The sequence below is a fragment of the Leptodactylus fuscus genome, chromosome 6 (genome assembly GCF_031893055.1).
Source record: "Leptodactylus fuscus isolate aLepFus1 chromosome 6, aLepFus1.hap2, whole genome shotgun sequence".
Classification (NCBI taxonomy): domain Eukaryota; kingdom Metazoa; phylum Chordata; class Amphibia; order Anura; family Leptodactylidae; genus Leptodactylus; species Leptodactylus fuscus.
In genome coordinates, this window is record NC_134270.1 from 173,642,601 (window position 1) to 173,658,666 (window position 16,066).

Here is a 16,066-nt window from a genome sequence, read left to right on the forward strand (position 1 = left end):
GTAACCCCCACCCGGGGTAACTAAGAGACAAAATTTGTGTTGACTGTAAATTTATATAATGACAGAAAACCCCACAATGGTCATAGAAATAACTTGAATCTGACAAAAGTAATATTAAATAAAAAACGTTGACAAGCCACAAAGCTTCTGGGAGAATGTCCTATGGACAGATGAGACAGGAATCAAACTTTTCGGCCAGGCACATCAACTCTATGTTCACAGATGGAAAAATGAAGCCTATCTTGAAAAGTATACTGTCCCTACTGTGACACATGGAGGAGGCTCTGTTATGTTCCGGGGCTGCTTTGCTGCATCTGGCACAGGGTGTCTTGAATCTGTGCAGGGTCCAATGAAATCTCAAGACTATGAAGGGATTCTAGAGAGAACTGTGCTGCCCAGTGTCAGAAAGCTTCGTCTCATTCACAGGTCATGGGTCTCGTGACCCAAAGCCCACAGCTAAAAACACCCAAGAATGGCTAAGAGGAAACCATTGGACTATTCTGAAGTGGCCTTCTATGAGCCCACACCTATGGAGGAGACTGATTAGCAGAAGGAGGTAGATTTTTGTAGTAACTTCCAAGACAACATCAACAAGTCAATCAATCTCCTACAGATTATATAGATTTACCATCAGGACAGTGAAATCTTTTACCCCAAAGGAGGGAATGGTGAACTACAACCCTGAGTTCTTTAAAGGGGTTGTCCCACGTCGCATACTTACCAGTTTTCGTTTCTTTGAAATCTTCTGTCTTCCGGCTTTGTCTCGTCGTTGGTGGGCAGGGTCACATATGCAAAGCCAAGCGGCGAGATGCCGCCGGCCCTGCGTGCACGCTCATAGACCAGTCTAGCCTTCACAATGCGAATACAGACCCAACAGGGTGTCGGGTCTGTATTCGCATTGTGAAGGCTAGACTGAGCGTGCAAGTAGGGCCGGCTCTCGCCGCTTGGCTTTGCATATGTGATCCCGAAGCGGAATAACAGCATCGCTTCTGCCGCTGCTTGCTTCAGCGATGTTGCTGGCTTCACCCGTGCCGGCGTCTAACTGTCCCCGGCATCCGCCTCTCTATTACAGCGGATGCTGGGGAGTGTTAGACGCCGGCACAGGTGAAGCCAGCAACATCGCTATGCTTCTGCCCTGCATGAAGCCAGCAGTGGCAGAAGCGATGCTGTTATTCCGCTCCTCCGCCCCCCGCCCCGGAATAGCAGCACCGCTTCTGCCGCTGCTTGCTTCATGCAGGGCAGAAGCATTGAGATGTTGCTGGCTTCACCTGTGCCGGCGTCTAACCCTGCATTGGCGGCCCCTTCCCCCAAAGGGTAAACTACCCCCCCCTCCAGGCTCGCTCCCTGCACTTAGCCCCTCCTCCCTCCCCCTGAGAGCAGGCTGAAACATCACTTGACTCAGGAGCAGCTAGGTCAGGGCTGTGGCCACAAAAAAATTGAATAAAGTAAGATAGTGGACAAACAAAGCAATTTTGCTGAAGCAGTGTATTTAGGAAAAGTCTTACATCCACATTAACAAGCAGTATAGATAGGATCCTTGTGACGGGACAACCCCTTTAAGTACAGACATAGCAAAATTTAACCTGACACTTACACTACAATATCTTAACCTATAACACAATAGAAGACATTGAAAAGGTTTGGTAAAAATTCTGTGTAAGAGTGTTACACAAGTTCCTCTTTGCTACATCTTTATTTTGTATTGTAGTTAAGTAGGGAATGTTGTGTACGTGGAATCTCAGTTCCCAAGAAATGGAAAAATCTGATCTAAACCAAATCTACAGCCACTTTCACTTCTTTATTTCTTATTATTAAGAGTAGAGATGGACAAAGTGATTCCTCATGACCTGGGTTCAACCCGAATATTCCAATTTTTTTTTTTTTTTCCATGAAATGGAACAAATGCCTATTCGTCTCAGAAGAACTTAAATGGCCACATATCATATGTTGAGCAGGAAAAATTCAGAAGAGACACTTGTCTTGTGAGCCAGTGTGACATTCTACCACCATCTGACATCAGCTGACAGTCAGTCAATAGACAGTGGTAGGTGGACACCTTACAGTCCTGATGTCATACACACTATATGAGGTGCTATAAACATGATCGCGAGGCATTCCAGTACTTGGAGAGATAGTGTAGGGTCTGTGATTCATCTCATGGTATCATACAGAGCACAGTTCTGAAAAGCTTACAAACTGCAAGCAATAAAGCTAAAGAATCTTAGGAATAGGAGAGGTTAGTCAAAGTTACGCTGGGTTCACACCAGCGCCTGAACTCCGTTTTCAGGTTTCCGTCTTCTGCATGCAAAGTTGTCTTGCAAAGCATGTGCTAATGTCAAATAAAAACTCCATTATTTAAGGGTTTTGGTGGCTTTTTTTTTTGAAGATCAAATTCTTCATCATTTTTCAACTTGGCTCACAGCCACAAACTTGTCTCCCAAATAACAAAAGCCAGCAGCATTTACAACATCAGCAAAATGGGCTAATATTTCAACAAAACCAATGCTTTTTGCAATGTAACCATCACGTGTGACTAAAAAACTACAGCCAATCATCTTTTATACAAAAAGGGTAAATCTTGGAGTGTTATAAATGCTAAAATGTGTTAAAGGGAGTGTCAGTGCAGCGTATATTAAAGTTATTCTTAGGACTCCTAGGAACCTATCTATAAAACATAGTGTAGAATACTCTTAGGACTCCTAGGAACCTATCTATAAAACATAGTGTAGAATACTCTTAGGGCTCCTAGGAACCTATCTATAAAACATAGTGTAGAATACTCTTAGGACTCCTAGGAACCTATCTATAATACATAGTGTAGAATACTCTTAGGACTCCTAGGAACCTATCTATAAAACATAGTGTAGAATACTCTTAGGACTCCTAGGAACCTATCTATAAAACATAGTGTAGAATACTCTTAGGACTCCTAGGAACCTATCTATAATACATAGTGTAGAATACTCTTAGGGCTCCTAGGAACCTATCTATAAAACATAGTGCAGAACACTCTTAGGGCTCCTAGGAACCTATCTATAAAACATAGTGCAGAACACTCTTAGGGCTCCTAGGAACCTATCTATAAAACATAGTGTAGAATACTCTTAGAGCTCCTAGGAACCTATCTATAAAACATAGTGTAGAATACTCTTAGAGCTCCTAGGAACCTATCTATAAAACATAGTGTAGAATTCTCTTAGGGCTCCTGGGAAACCTATCTATAAAACATAGTGTAGAAGGAACCTATCTATAAAACATAGTGTATAACACTGTCAGGGCTCCTAGGAACCTATCTATAAAACATAGTGTAGAATACTCTTAGGGCTCCTAGGAACCTATCTATAACACATAGTGTAGAAGGAACCTATCTATAAAACATAGTGTAGAATACTCTTAGGGCTCCTAGGAATCTATCTATAACACATAGTGTAGAAGGAACCTATCTATAAAACATAGTGTAGAATACTCTTAGAGCTCATAGGAACCTAACTATAAAACATAGTGTAGAATATTCTTAGGGCTCCTAGGAACCTATCTATAAAACATAGTGTAGAATACTCTCATGGCTCCTATGAACATATAGATTTAATTTCTAGTTTTCTAAGGCAAACCCAACCAAAGATATATGAAAGTTAAAAGTGACTTTATTATAGTCTGGGGTCTCAGAGAGGGTTTCATATAAAAGAGTATAAATGTGGGAGACTCAGGGGAGGTGTAAAAAAAATTCAAAAACATTCATGCTCAGCTTCTTTTACCTCCTTGGGCTCCCTCGCAGCGTCCTGCTTTCTCCTGGTGACGTCCAACTCTCTTATGTGACATCAGTGGCCCAGAGGTCACGGCTAAGACCTGTGATTGGGGCACCATCAGCCTCATTGGCACATCTACCATGCCTTGGTACTAAGCCTGGCATAATTTCATCATCGGAGCAGCAGCATGGTTGCTCCAATAGCTGTGAAACCAATGCTTACTGCGCACTGTGTATACAGCAATTGGGAATTCATGGACAGTAATAAACCATCCACGCCTTCACTATACATTTTATATAATTATTGTGTTTCATTGTCCAACCAGAGAGGACAATTAGGGTGGTAGACAGTGATGAGAGAGGAGATATAGGAGGGATTTGTGGGTCAGAGTGATAATTTTATATTGTATTCTGTGAGTAATGCATGGGCAACCAATACATCGACTGACACAAGGTAGATGTGTCTGTGTATTGGTTTGTCAGAAAGATGAGTGTGGCAGCCGCATTCAGGGCAGATTGTAGTAGGGAGACCTTAGTAAGAGGAAGCCCATTTAAAAGAGTAAAAATGAAGATCCAGCGTATCCTTGAATTAAAACATATTCTCTCCTGTATTGAGGGCCCATAGCCATTAAAAAAGCAATCTTTTACAGACACATGACGGAAAAGCTCAAGATGGTAAATGTAACGCTAGTTCAGACTGACGCGTTTCACAGCACATTACAGCCAGGCAAGCTATAGCATTTCATTTATCACAATTTACAGATTTTTCTTCATCATTTCAGCAATATGTATTAGAGGTGGAGGATTATTTATTGTCACATAATTATTTTTCTTTCAATGGTGAATTTTTTTTGCAGATTAGGGGGGCGCCAATGGGGGCCAAATTTTCGCCCTCGTTGGCAAACCTCGTAATGGCATTTTGGGAACATTTGTTTATTTTTAATAATGATAATCCGTTCAGACATGAGATAGCTTGGTTTGGTCATTATATAGACGATTTACTAATTGTGTGGCGAGGAGAGAGCGAGGCTGTTCCTTCATTCATACAATATCTCAATGTGAATGACTTTAATCTTAGTTTCATGTACCAATTGGAGACCACTAGCATTAATTTCTTGGATGTTACCCTAACAGCTGACAGGTCGACTAATACAGCCACAACCAGTCTCTTTAGAAAACCTATATCTGGAAATACTTTGTTACATGCTGCTAGTCAGCATCCAGATCATACCAAACGTTCATTGCCCATTGGAGAGTTGATCAGGGCCAAGAGAGCTTGCACTACCAGGGAAAGTTTTTGTAAAAATCAATTAGAAATAAGAAAAAGATTTAAAGAACGTGGTTATCCACGTTGGACTGTTGAGAGGGCAGAAACAATAGTGTCTACTCATGACAGGAAAACTTTACTTCTCCCTAAAAAATCAAATAAAAGTGGAGTTTATTTTTCTACCACTTTTAGTGCAAATTCCAAACAGATTATCAACATTGTAGAAAGGAATATACCTATCCTTTATCAGGATGACGTTCTCGGGTCCATCTTAACATCGGGATGCAAGTATATATCAAAAAGGGGAAAAACTTTAGGAAATATGCTTCCCCCCAGTTTCTATTACAACAAACCACGAGTTTCAAGTGAGACCTGGTTACACGTCAAAGGTTTTTTCAGATGCGGTACCAGCCACTGTAATTTCTGCAAATTTGCAGACTAAACCAATTTTTTCAAGGATTCAGAAAGAAGACGCACATATCACATAAGGAACTTTTACAACTGTTCTAGCACCCATGTTATATACATGGTTACGTGCACAATTTGTAATGTAGACTACATTGGGTCCACCATACGCCCTCTTAAGGTTAGAATGGCAGAGCACATTTATAGCATATTAAATAAAAATTGCTCGAAGTCTACAGGTGTTTCACAACATTTCATTTCCACTCACAATAGTGATATTAGTGCGTTTTCCTTTAAAGCCATTGATCAAATAAAAAGATCATTCCGTGGCGGTGATCTTGAACATCAACTGAGATTAAAAGAGGCTAAATGGATTTTGAAATTGAACACCCGTCATCCACATGGTTTAAATAGGAGAAATGATCTATCCTATATTTATTGATATCTTAGTTTTTCACAGCCTTATGGTGAAGTGATATGGTTTAATTCATCAGATACTATAATAATTGTCTGTTCATTATTATGGTTTACAGTTTTTTATACTGTTTAGATTTTACAAGATGACCGAGATACATATTTAGTGTATACATTTGATATATACTTTTATCAGATGTGTTAGAATGTCATCACGTTGTTATGGTCTAGGCTTTGGTCAGATATAGTTAATTAACATCGCATTTTGATGACATTTGAATAAATGTATATAAAACGCTATATTTATTATACATAGCTTGATATCAAACAAATATATATAACATGTCACATTTATTGTACATATATTGCACACTTCCCGGTTAGTGCTGTGTTTCTCTTGTTTTTGACATGTACGATACTTTGGTCTTCATTTCATATTGCGGACATAGATTCTGGCGCATGTGCAGTAAAGTAGTAATGTAGCATACCATCTTTAGTGGGGGCATATGAAGTCGCCAACTCAAATGTTGGTGGCAAAACAATGTCCATATAACATTTATTGCTCTACAATTAGATATATCGGGTCATTTAGATGCGTCAATAACCCATACGCTACGTTCATCGATTAAAGATAAGACATCTCTAAGGTCTATCATTAGTCATATGAGTAATCCATCTTAGTTGTAATATAATATCACTTTTTGAACAATGATATATTATCTTTACTATAGGCACATCTATCTGATAATCTTTTTGAACAGATATGGTATTTTTTAATAATGTTGCATTATTGATCTTATGATCAATTTATTCTAGCTGTATGAGCAATGTTTTTGGTCTCTATCTCGTATCGTTATTGTGTTCTTCTGCGCATGCGCAGTAACACCGTCTGTATAACAATACGCCATTTTGACTATGGGCATATGAAATTGGCAATTCAATTGTACCATTGTATCACGATCATGTAATACTACTACAGAATCAAGTAAACAAGTGGTTAGTATATTTCCATTTCTTTGAGTGTGATAACTCTTTTTGTGACATATGGGAGTATACATGAGGTTATAGTGTTTTGTTTAGGTTTTGGACATCTTATACTCTGTATTTTTACAACTGGTATTTCGGCATCAATATGATATTAATATATTTAAATTTAACATCATAGCAAGCACTATGGATTATTTAACCATTATTTTAACTTTGTTTGTGGTTTGTCATTTATGTGTTTTTTTCACATGCATATTGTAATGAGCAATCATTGTGTACAGCTGTTCTAACCACGGGGGGCACCCATATTTAAACTTTGTGCTCACTTAGTAAGTTGACTATGACTAAGAGGGTCATACCCTCGAAACGCGTCAGTCTGAACTATCGTTAACATTTTCCATCTTGAGCTTTTCCATCATGTGTCTGTAAAAGATTGCTTTTTTAATGGCTACGGGCCCTCAATAAAGGAGAGTATATATTTTAATTCAAGGATACGCTGGATCTTCATTTTTACTTTTCAAGTTCTACCTTATATGTTCCTGACCGGGGGAGCGAAGTATCTGTGTGACTAAGTCCTTCAATCATGGAAGATTAACAGTCTGGTCAGTAATACGATTTTACTTATGGACAAATGCCATATTTCGATACTATTTGAAAACTTGATTGGGTGGCTGTATATTCCTTTTCCCTCATTTTTCCTCTACGTTGTACCTACAATCCTATGAAAAAGTTTGGGCACCCCTATTAATCTTAATCATTTTTAGTTCTAAATATTTTGGTGTTTGCAACAGCCATTTCAGTTTGATATATCTAATAACTGGTGGACACAGTAATATTTCAGGATTGAAATGAGGTTTATTGTACTAACAGAAAATGTGCAATATGCATTAAACCAAAATTTGACCAGTGCAAAAGTATGGGCACCTCAACAGAAAAGTGACATTAATATTTAGTAGATCCTCCTTTTGCAAAGATAACAGCCTCTAGTCGCTTCCTGTAGCTTTTAATCAGTTCCTGGATCCTGGATAAAGGTATTTTGGACAAACAATTCAAGTTCAGTTAAGTTTGATGGTCGCCGAGCATGGACAGCCCACTTCCAATCATCCCACAGATGTTCAATGATATTCAGGTCTGGGGACTGGGATGGCCATTCCAGAACATTGTAATTGTTCCTCTGCATGAATGCCTGAGTTGATTTGGAGCAGTGTTTTGGATCATTGTCTTGCTGAAATATCCATCCCCGGCGTAACTTCAACTTCGTCACTGATTCTTGAACATTATTCTTAAGAATCTGCTGATACTGAGTGGAATCCATGCGACTCTCAACTTTAACAAGATTCCCGATGCCGGCATTGGCCACACAGCCCCAAAGCATGATGGAACTTCCACCAAATTTTACAGTGGGTAGCAAGTGTTTTTCTTGGAATGCTGTCTATGCTCGGCAACCATCAAACTTAACTGAACTTGCATTGTTTTGTAAAGAGGAATGGTCCAAAATACCTTCATCCAGGATCCAGGAACTGATTAAAAGCTACAGGAAGCGACTAGAGGCAAAAGGAGGATGTACTAAATATTAATGTCACTTTTCTGTTGAGGTGCCCAGACTTTTGCACCGGTCAAATTTTGGTTTAATGCATATTGCACATTTTCTGTTAGTACAATAAACCTCATTTCAATCCTGAAATATTACTGTGTCCATCAGTTATTAGATATATCAAACTGAAATGGCTGTTGCAAACACCAAAATATTTACAAATAAAAATGATTAAGATTAATAGGGGTGCCCAAACTTTTTCATACGACTGTATTTAAAAGAGTATTGCAATAGTGAAGACGAGAAAGAAGCAGAGCAGCAATGAGGGATTTTGATGTTTCCATGGTGAGAAAAGGACAAATTCTGGAGATGTTTTTGAGGTTCAGGTTCAAAGAGCCTTCAAGTGTCTGAATATGTGGGGAAAAGGTGAGATCTGAATCAAATACAACCCCAAGACAGCGGACGTGCCACCTTGGTATAAAAAAGACTCCATAGACTATAATGGGGTCCTTGTGGTTTCCACGCAAAAAACGTGGAGAGAAAAGTGCTGTTTTTCAGAATCCCCAAATGCAGATCCGAACTGAGTCTATGTTGCCCCAGATGCCACAGCTGATTAATCCGCAGAACCCACAGTGCGAAACACTCGGTTAGTTATCCCCATTCATCTGAGCCTAATCAATGGGGGAAAGCCTAGGCAGAAAGTCAGAGAGGCGGAAAGTGAAGAGGAATTTGGGACAAAAGTCCTCCTCGAGTTCCTCCTTCATTTCTGTCGCAAGAACATACCCTTAATAAGTAGTAATAATAATAATAATAAATTGTTAAAGCATCTCTGACTTGAGATTGTACCATAAAAGTAGAGATATTTCTCTGAAAAGTGAGAAAAAACAGCAGATACAATTCTACCATCTACTTCTGACCTTTAGAGCCTATTATGTGAAGCTAACATGATAGTTGGTCGATGTTACTAAATAGACTACAAAGGAAGTATTACAAATATATTACACTAACACTAAGACTCCTGCCCTTAGACAATGTTGTACCGTATCCACACACGTTCTAACGGCCGTATACAGAATATTAGTCAATAGTAGCTAGTATGGCAATACTTCCTTTCTGGTCTATTTAGTAACATTCAGCAGCTAGAATCTATAATACTGTATACTGGCTACACACAAGGTGGCCCAAAGGTCAGAATCAGAAGGCGATGGTCAGATATTGGCAAAAAGGATGTCTGCTGTTTCTGTACACTATTCTTGGATTTAAAAAAATAAATAAAAATCTCTACTTTTAGAGTCCAAGAAAATGAATGAGTTAACCAAGAGGCTAAGATCAAGAGTTGACCATTTGGTCTGGGCTACAGAGAATTTTGTCTGAGACTCCTGAGTAGGGTTGAGCCGATCTTGACTTTTCAGGATCGATTTTAAAATCCGATTTCCGATCATTTTTCATTCGAACCCGATTTCGATCCCAATTCCGATCCCAATGCAAGTCAATGGGATTTTTTTATTAATCGGAGATCGGATTTTAAAAGCAATACTATTCACTACACAGCATGGAATCTGAGAATTGTTAGAATCCACGCTGTGTAGTGAATCACTAAAGTAGCCAGAGGATTTTTTTTTAATTCTCTGGCTACTTAGTCCCCCCTGGTGTCCACTTACCTGCAAAGATGGCTGCCCAGTGTTCTTCTTCGCCTCGCTGCTGCTCCATGCTGCTTTTCTCGCCTCGCTGCCCCCTTCCTCCCAGGTTAGGAGAGTGTGGGCGGGTTAGGAGAGTGTGGGTGGGTACTGGGAGGGGAGACATCACATCTCCCTGCCCTGTACCCACCCACACTCTCCTAAGCCACAAGCCCCGCCTACCTAGTGCTTTAAACACTAACCTGGGAGGCGGGGCAGCGAGGCAAGAAGAAGGAGGGCACCAGAGCAGCCATCTCTAGAGGTAAGTAGCTGCTAGAGATGTTTAGTTTAGCCTCCTATTCGAATGAATAATAATACTAATAATAATACATAATGAATGGAGGCAGCCGGCGCACAGGGGGTTAAGGCTGTGTGCCGGCTGCTTCCATTCATTCCTATGGAACTGCAGCGGAGCCTTCACACTGAGTATACAGCGTATACTCAGTGTGAAGGCTAAGCAAAGCATTGTGGGAAAAGATCACATCTCGATCCCACATAAAAAGATTGTGATCACTCAACCCTACTCCTGAGACCAAAGAATGTGAATGAAGTTGAATTGCAACCCAAGGGCGCCACGACCATGATAAGATTGTGGCTTGCTATTTATGGAGAAAATGTATTTCCTATTAGCACCATTAAAGGGATTGTCTAGGGACTTAGATTTACCTTGATTTAGCCACAAGATTCTTTGTCATTGACTTCCAGCCTGGATCTGAGCTCCAAATGAATCAGTCCAACCCCGACCCCTGATGAACGCTATAGACTAGAGAGCGACGCGTCATTCTTTATCTGTATATTTAAAATCTGGTAATATCTTCTCGATCTGATCTTGGGTTATAGTGCGCTATATGATGTATCCTATTTGTGCTCTATGTGTATATTTATAATAACAATTGTGTCTTGTAGGTTCTTTATTTTGTGTCTTCCCTTTCGGTCACTTGATGTCGACATTCCAGTATCTGAGATTTTCATGATTTATTGAAACAGAAAATTGACAATGGAAGGAACAATATAATAATCTTCTCTCCCGTAACATTTGTCATCTATTTTTGGCTTCATTCATCCAAGGAGGTTAGAAGAAGAATTTCAGCAGCAGAAGACACACAATGGCTGGAGTCAGGATGACTTTATGGACACTGAGGCCACCGCTGGCGCAGGTAAACGTAACGTCAGCTACTGTTCCTTCAACATCTATGGACTGGCCACCGAAATCACAGACAGATTTTGTTGCGCACCCGTGAGAGGATGCTGAGACTGAAACTGATCCTACAAAATACACATAAGGTGTCAGTTGTGGTAAGAACCCGGCATATTATCCATTTACATGTCGTGTCTAGAGATGAGTGAGTAGTTAAATACTTGATATTCGATATTCGTTTTGAGTAGCCCCTCAATATTTGACTACTCAAATCGAATATCGAATCCTATTATAGTCTATGGGGGAAAAAATGCTCGTTTCAGGGGTAGGCAACATTCAATCAAATTATACTTACCAAGTCTACGAGTGAGGGTCGGGCTGGATCCTCCGAGAAGTTTTCTTCGCGCAGCGTCCCCGCGGCGTCTTCCGGCAATGAATTCACTATGCTAGGCATTGGACCTGGGCAGAGACGACTGCGCATGCCCGCACTACAAGAAAATGGCCGCTTACAGTCAAAGCAGCCATTTTCTTGTAGCGCGGGCATGCGCAGTCGGCTCAGCCCAGGCCCGATGTCTGGCAGAGTGAATTCAGAGCCGGAAGACGGCGCGGGGACGCTGCACGGAGAAAACTTCTAAAGGTAGGAGGAGAACCAGCGTTGATTGGCCAACTGTATAGCATTCGGCCAATCAACGCTGGTTCGGCATCAAATTTTCCCATTCGAATAGCGAGTGGTACTCGATCGAGTATGAGTATTTCGAATACCGTAGTATTCGATCGAATACCTACTCAATCGAATGCTACTTGCTCATCTCTAGTCGTGTCCAATAGTAACTGCAGCACATAATGTGGGTAGTCAGAGGACGTGGATATCGCCACCAACCCCGCACCCCTGTATAACTTATAGCAGGATGCCAAGGGGTTTCCCTGGAGGCCTCCGACTCGTAGAGAAACTTATTAGGCCCTTTTGGAAGCTTGTTGTTAATGTAACTCTGACATGTATCACATCGTGTTATACAGAAGTATTGAAGAATGTTATACAAGTGATCAAGTGATTGCAGATTCTGTTCCTCTAGTGGTCCCAAAAGCTCCATAGACGTTATAAATTGGGAAAGTTCAAAATTTCCAGTGCTGATGAGCTCCGAGCCATGAGATCTCCTTGCACATTGGATGGCCGGGCAGCCCCACCAAAACAATTGGGTCTGGCCAACATATAGTACAACTAATGTATATGGCCAGATATAGTCAATGGTTCCATGTGAAGTAGAAAAAAAAACAAAAAAACAAGACAATTGTTACCTGTTACTCTTGTTGTCTGGAAAAAACATCTATTCTCTTCCCCTGTACATTGTATAGTATCTGATGTCTCACACGAGGTAGAATTGAAAGATAAGCAGGATGGACAGACCACTCCATTGGGCTTAGAGCTTCGTGTTGGTACTAGAAACGTAAAAGGAGAAATAAAAAAACGAGTCCTGGTTTGGGTTTTCATAACATAGACATTTGTCAATGACCAATTCCCTTTCCCAGAATACAGATGTAGTATTAGGGAGGAATGACTTACATGGAGGAAGAGTCGGAGTACAGTTGTCAGTACTACAACAAGAAATGACTATCCGGACTTTCGCTTCCTTTAGGCTTATGCTTCCCTTGAAGTCACAATTGTTTGAAGGCACACATGTCCTGACCAAATTTGGGATCCTCGTTCCATCTGCTAATAAACAAAAACAATTTTTAGTATCAATTCAAATTACCCTTAAAGGGGTTCCTGACTTTGGGCGTATTTGATAGAAGGGTTCCCTGTAGAGTGGGTGTTATGCGGTACAGTATATCATCTGGAATGTTTAGATACACCGTGTTAACATGTTTTATCAAGTTCTGTACAAAACCTGAAGGTTTTTACACTGCATGGCAGGTTTTTTTTAAAATTTTTATCATCATATCTATATTGGAAATGTTACCTATAATAAATGAGAAAAATAAAACAAAGTAACAAAGAAAAAATCCCAAAAAGCAAGTAGTATCAGTCCTGGTGTAGCAGGAACGACAAGTTCCTATAAACACATAAGTGCAGTAGGAATGTGTGCACAATAAGGGTGCATTCACACAATGTCTTTTGGCTCGTAATTTGGCATGTAGACGCCGCAGGAGCTTTTGCGGGCCGTATACTCTCCCATTGATTTCAATGGGAGCCGGGACCGTATATGCGGCGCTATTTTGCGGCCGCCACAAAATCACGGCCGCAAAATAGCGCCGCATATACGGTCCCGGCTCCCATTGAAATCAATGGGAGAGTATACGGCCCGCAAAAGCTCCCACGGCATCTACGTGCCAAATTACGAGCCAAAAGACATCGTGTGAGTACACTCTTACACAGCTTTAGAAAACCAGAGTGGGGAGAGTACACAACGGAACGGGGCAGGAACATAAGTCAGCTGCAAGGTGTGTGTGTGTGGGGGGGAATGTTCACCTGCTAAGGATAGAGATCACACAGGAAGCGGGAGCTTGGGAGGGGTCAGAAGTGTTTGAAGGCCTTACCCTTTGTTCACATCTGCATTGGTATTCCGTCTGGGGGAGTCCGCATGGGGACCCCCCCCCCCAAACGGAATACTAAACACAATTGCAAGCGCTGTGCAGTAAAAGCACACGGATCCCCATAGACTAGAATGGGGTCCATGTATATGCCGCCAGATCTCCGCACAGAACATTGGGACAGGAAAGCAGTTCAAAATCTACTTTCCTGTCCACGATTCATATGAACAGCACACTGCAAGCACACAGACCCCATTATAGTCAATGGGGTCAGTGGGCTGTTGCTGCACAACGCTTGCAATTACGTTTGGTATTCCATTCGGTGGGTCCTCATGCGGACTCACCTGAACGGAATACTAACACAGATGTGAACGAGGGGTTACAGGAATGTGTTAACGACTGGAGAGTATTGGAACAGATCCCAACATTTACAGGTGAGTGGGGGAGCTCAAACATCATGAGTTCTATGTGGTGGATACAAAGGGTTTCTTAGATACAGTCACATGTTGTGGGGGCAGAAGTGCTCTTCCATAATGTGGGCAGCAATTAACCTAAAATCAATGGGGGATAAGAGCAGTTTGCGGGGAAAGCTTCATGCTTAATGCATTAGATACAGCAGGTAAAGGACTTTTTCAAAGGTAAAACTTTATTTAACTAAAATCCCTTAAATCCCTACAACAGCGTACACTAATGCCAGGACCCTGCAAAGCATAAAGGCCGCAACATTTTACATTACCTGCAAAGTGGTTGAATTCTGACTAATCCAGTCCACGCACTGCAGAAAAATATCCACAGCAGACATACTGCAGTTTCAGAATCCGTCACGTATTTGTAAATCGCAGCATGTCACTTATACCTACGGAAATGAGGGTTTTCCTATAGGTATAATGGAAGCAGAAAGTCCACAGAGGAAACCTCTGAAGACATTCTGTGGGAAGTGATGCGGCGAAAATTGCATTGTGTTTCTGCCGCGGTTTTTCCTGCATCACTATTTGGCGACGGCTACGTAGGGTCTTAGCTTTAATCCTATAACTCACCGGTAGTGGTTTCAGTGAATGAGGATCCACAAAGAGAGCCCGAGGGACAAGTCATACTGGTGCCTGAGCATGTGGAGTTTGTAGATGTACACTCCGTACACGAGAGCGCGGAACCTAAAGAGACATCACAGTCATCACTTATTACTCTATACATGTTATTACTGAGATCAGCGGCATCTGAGACTGATGTATAAAAGGTCATCTCCAATGATAAGCAAGGAGGGAGGTGAGACCTGTCCTAAAGTTATGGTTCTACTGAAGATTATTACTACTGGTAATAATAATAATAATAATAATAATAATAATAATAATAATTTTTCAAAAAATCATGAAAAAGGAAACAATAATTTGCAGTAAATAACTTACTTGTTGCTGTAAGAGCCGAGAGGAGACTCAGGATCCTTATCAGGGAAGTCATTGCTCAGTTCCTGGGGACGGCTCGTACTGTACTGAGTGATAGGAACCTTGGCTGAGTTTCTCAACTTATAGATTTTGGGGAGGGGCACGGGAGGGTCTTCATCATTTTAAGGAAATTATAACCTGCTCATAAGAAACAAACAATAAAAACTTCAAGAGTTGCAAATTTAAGTTAATAGTTATGATAATTAGCAATTTAATAGATGAAATGTACAGAAGATTAACCCTACACGTGCCGAAGAGGTAGCGATCTAAGACATCAACACGTTATAGCAATATAAACTATATAGTTACATAGTACAGTGGGAAAAAGACTTATGTCCATCAAAGTCATCCAAGGGAAGGGAAAGAGTGAAGGAAATAAATATTCTATGCATTTCCATAAGGATTAATATTATTTTGCTATAAAGACATTTACATACCTCCCAACCATCCTGGATTCTGCGGGACAGTCCCTGATTGTTGGCCATGTCCCGTGGTACCGGTCAGCGGGAGGTATATCCTGGATTCAACTCATCTGCGTCTGGAGAGGATGCAGATGAATTTAATACAGTGGTGAAGCAAGAGTGGACAACCCCCGCCTCACTAGTGTTGTCCCCTAATGTGATCCGGCTCGGGGAGCTGTAGGTGCGATGTGATGACGTCACTTCCTTAACACTCTGGGACATGATGAAGAGGGACATTAAACTGTGGGGCATATAAGGGGGGCATTAAATTGGAGAGGTATATGAGGGGTTAATTAAACTTTGAGACCAGATAGAGAGGGAATTAAATGTGGGAGCAGATGAAGAAGGACATTAAACATGGGTCAGATGGCAGGGGCATCAAACTGGGGGCAACTGGAGGTGAACAGTAAACTGGTGGAGGGGGTTGAGTAGCTGAAGAAAGACAATAAAATCGGAACAACTGGAGGAAGA

At 41.0% G+C, this 16,066-nt stretch overlaps 1 protein-coding gene across 1 annotated transcript; it reads right to left on the reverse strand.

Annotated features, from left to right (window-relative positions):
- Nucleotides 1-11,089: 11,089 nt before the first annotated feature.
- On the reverse strand, nt 11,090-15,150 carry LOC142209850 (phospholipase A2 inhibitor and Ly6/PLAUR domain-containing protein-like). The gene is made up of 5 exons (XM_075278894.1): nt 15,099-15,150; nt 14,733-14,846; nt 12,728-12,874; nt 12,463-12,603; nt 11,090-11,294 (listed from the first exon to the last, which is right to left on the reverse strand). The coding sequence occupies exons 1-5, from the start codon at nt 15,148-15,150 to the stop codon at nt 11,101-11,103; spliced, it is 648 nt and encodes a 215-aa protein (XP_075134995.1). The 3' UTR covers nt 11,090-11,100.
- Between the last annotated feature and the right edge of the window lie 916 nt (nt 15,151-16,066).

What these genes read in the sequence shown, in the direction of transcription:
- LOC142209850 (XM_075278894.1), bottom strand. Translation starts at nt 15,150, where the DNA reads ATGACTTCCCTGATAAGGATCCTGAGTCTCCTCTCGGCTCTTACAGCA. An exon ending in ATTCACTGAAACCACTACCG is followed by an intron (nt 12,875 to 14,732) that starts GTGAGTTATAGG and finishes GTTTATTAGCAG; the next exon opens with ATGGAACGAGGATCCCAAAT. An exon ending in TACTCCGACTCTTCCTCCAT is followed by an intron (nt 12,604 to 12,727) that starts GTAAGTCATTCC and finishes TTACGTTTCTAG; the next exon opens with TACCAACACGAAGCTCTAAG.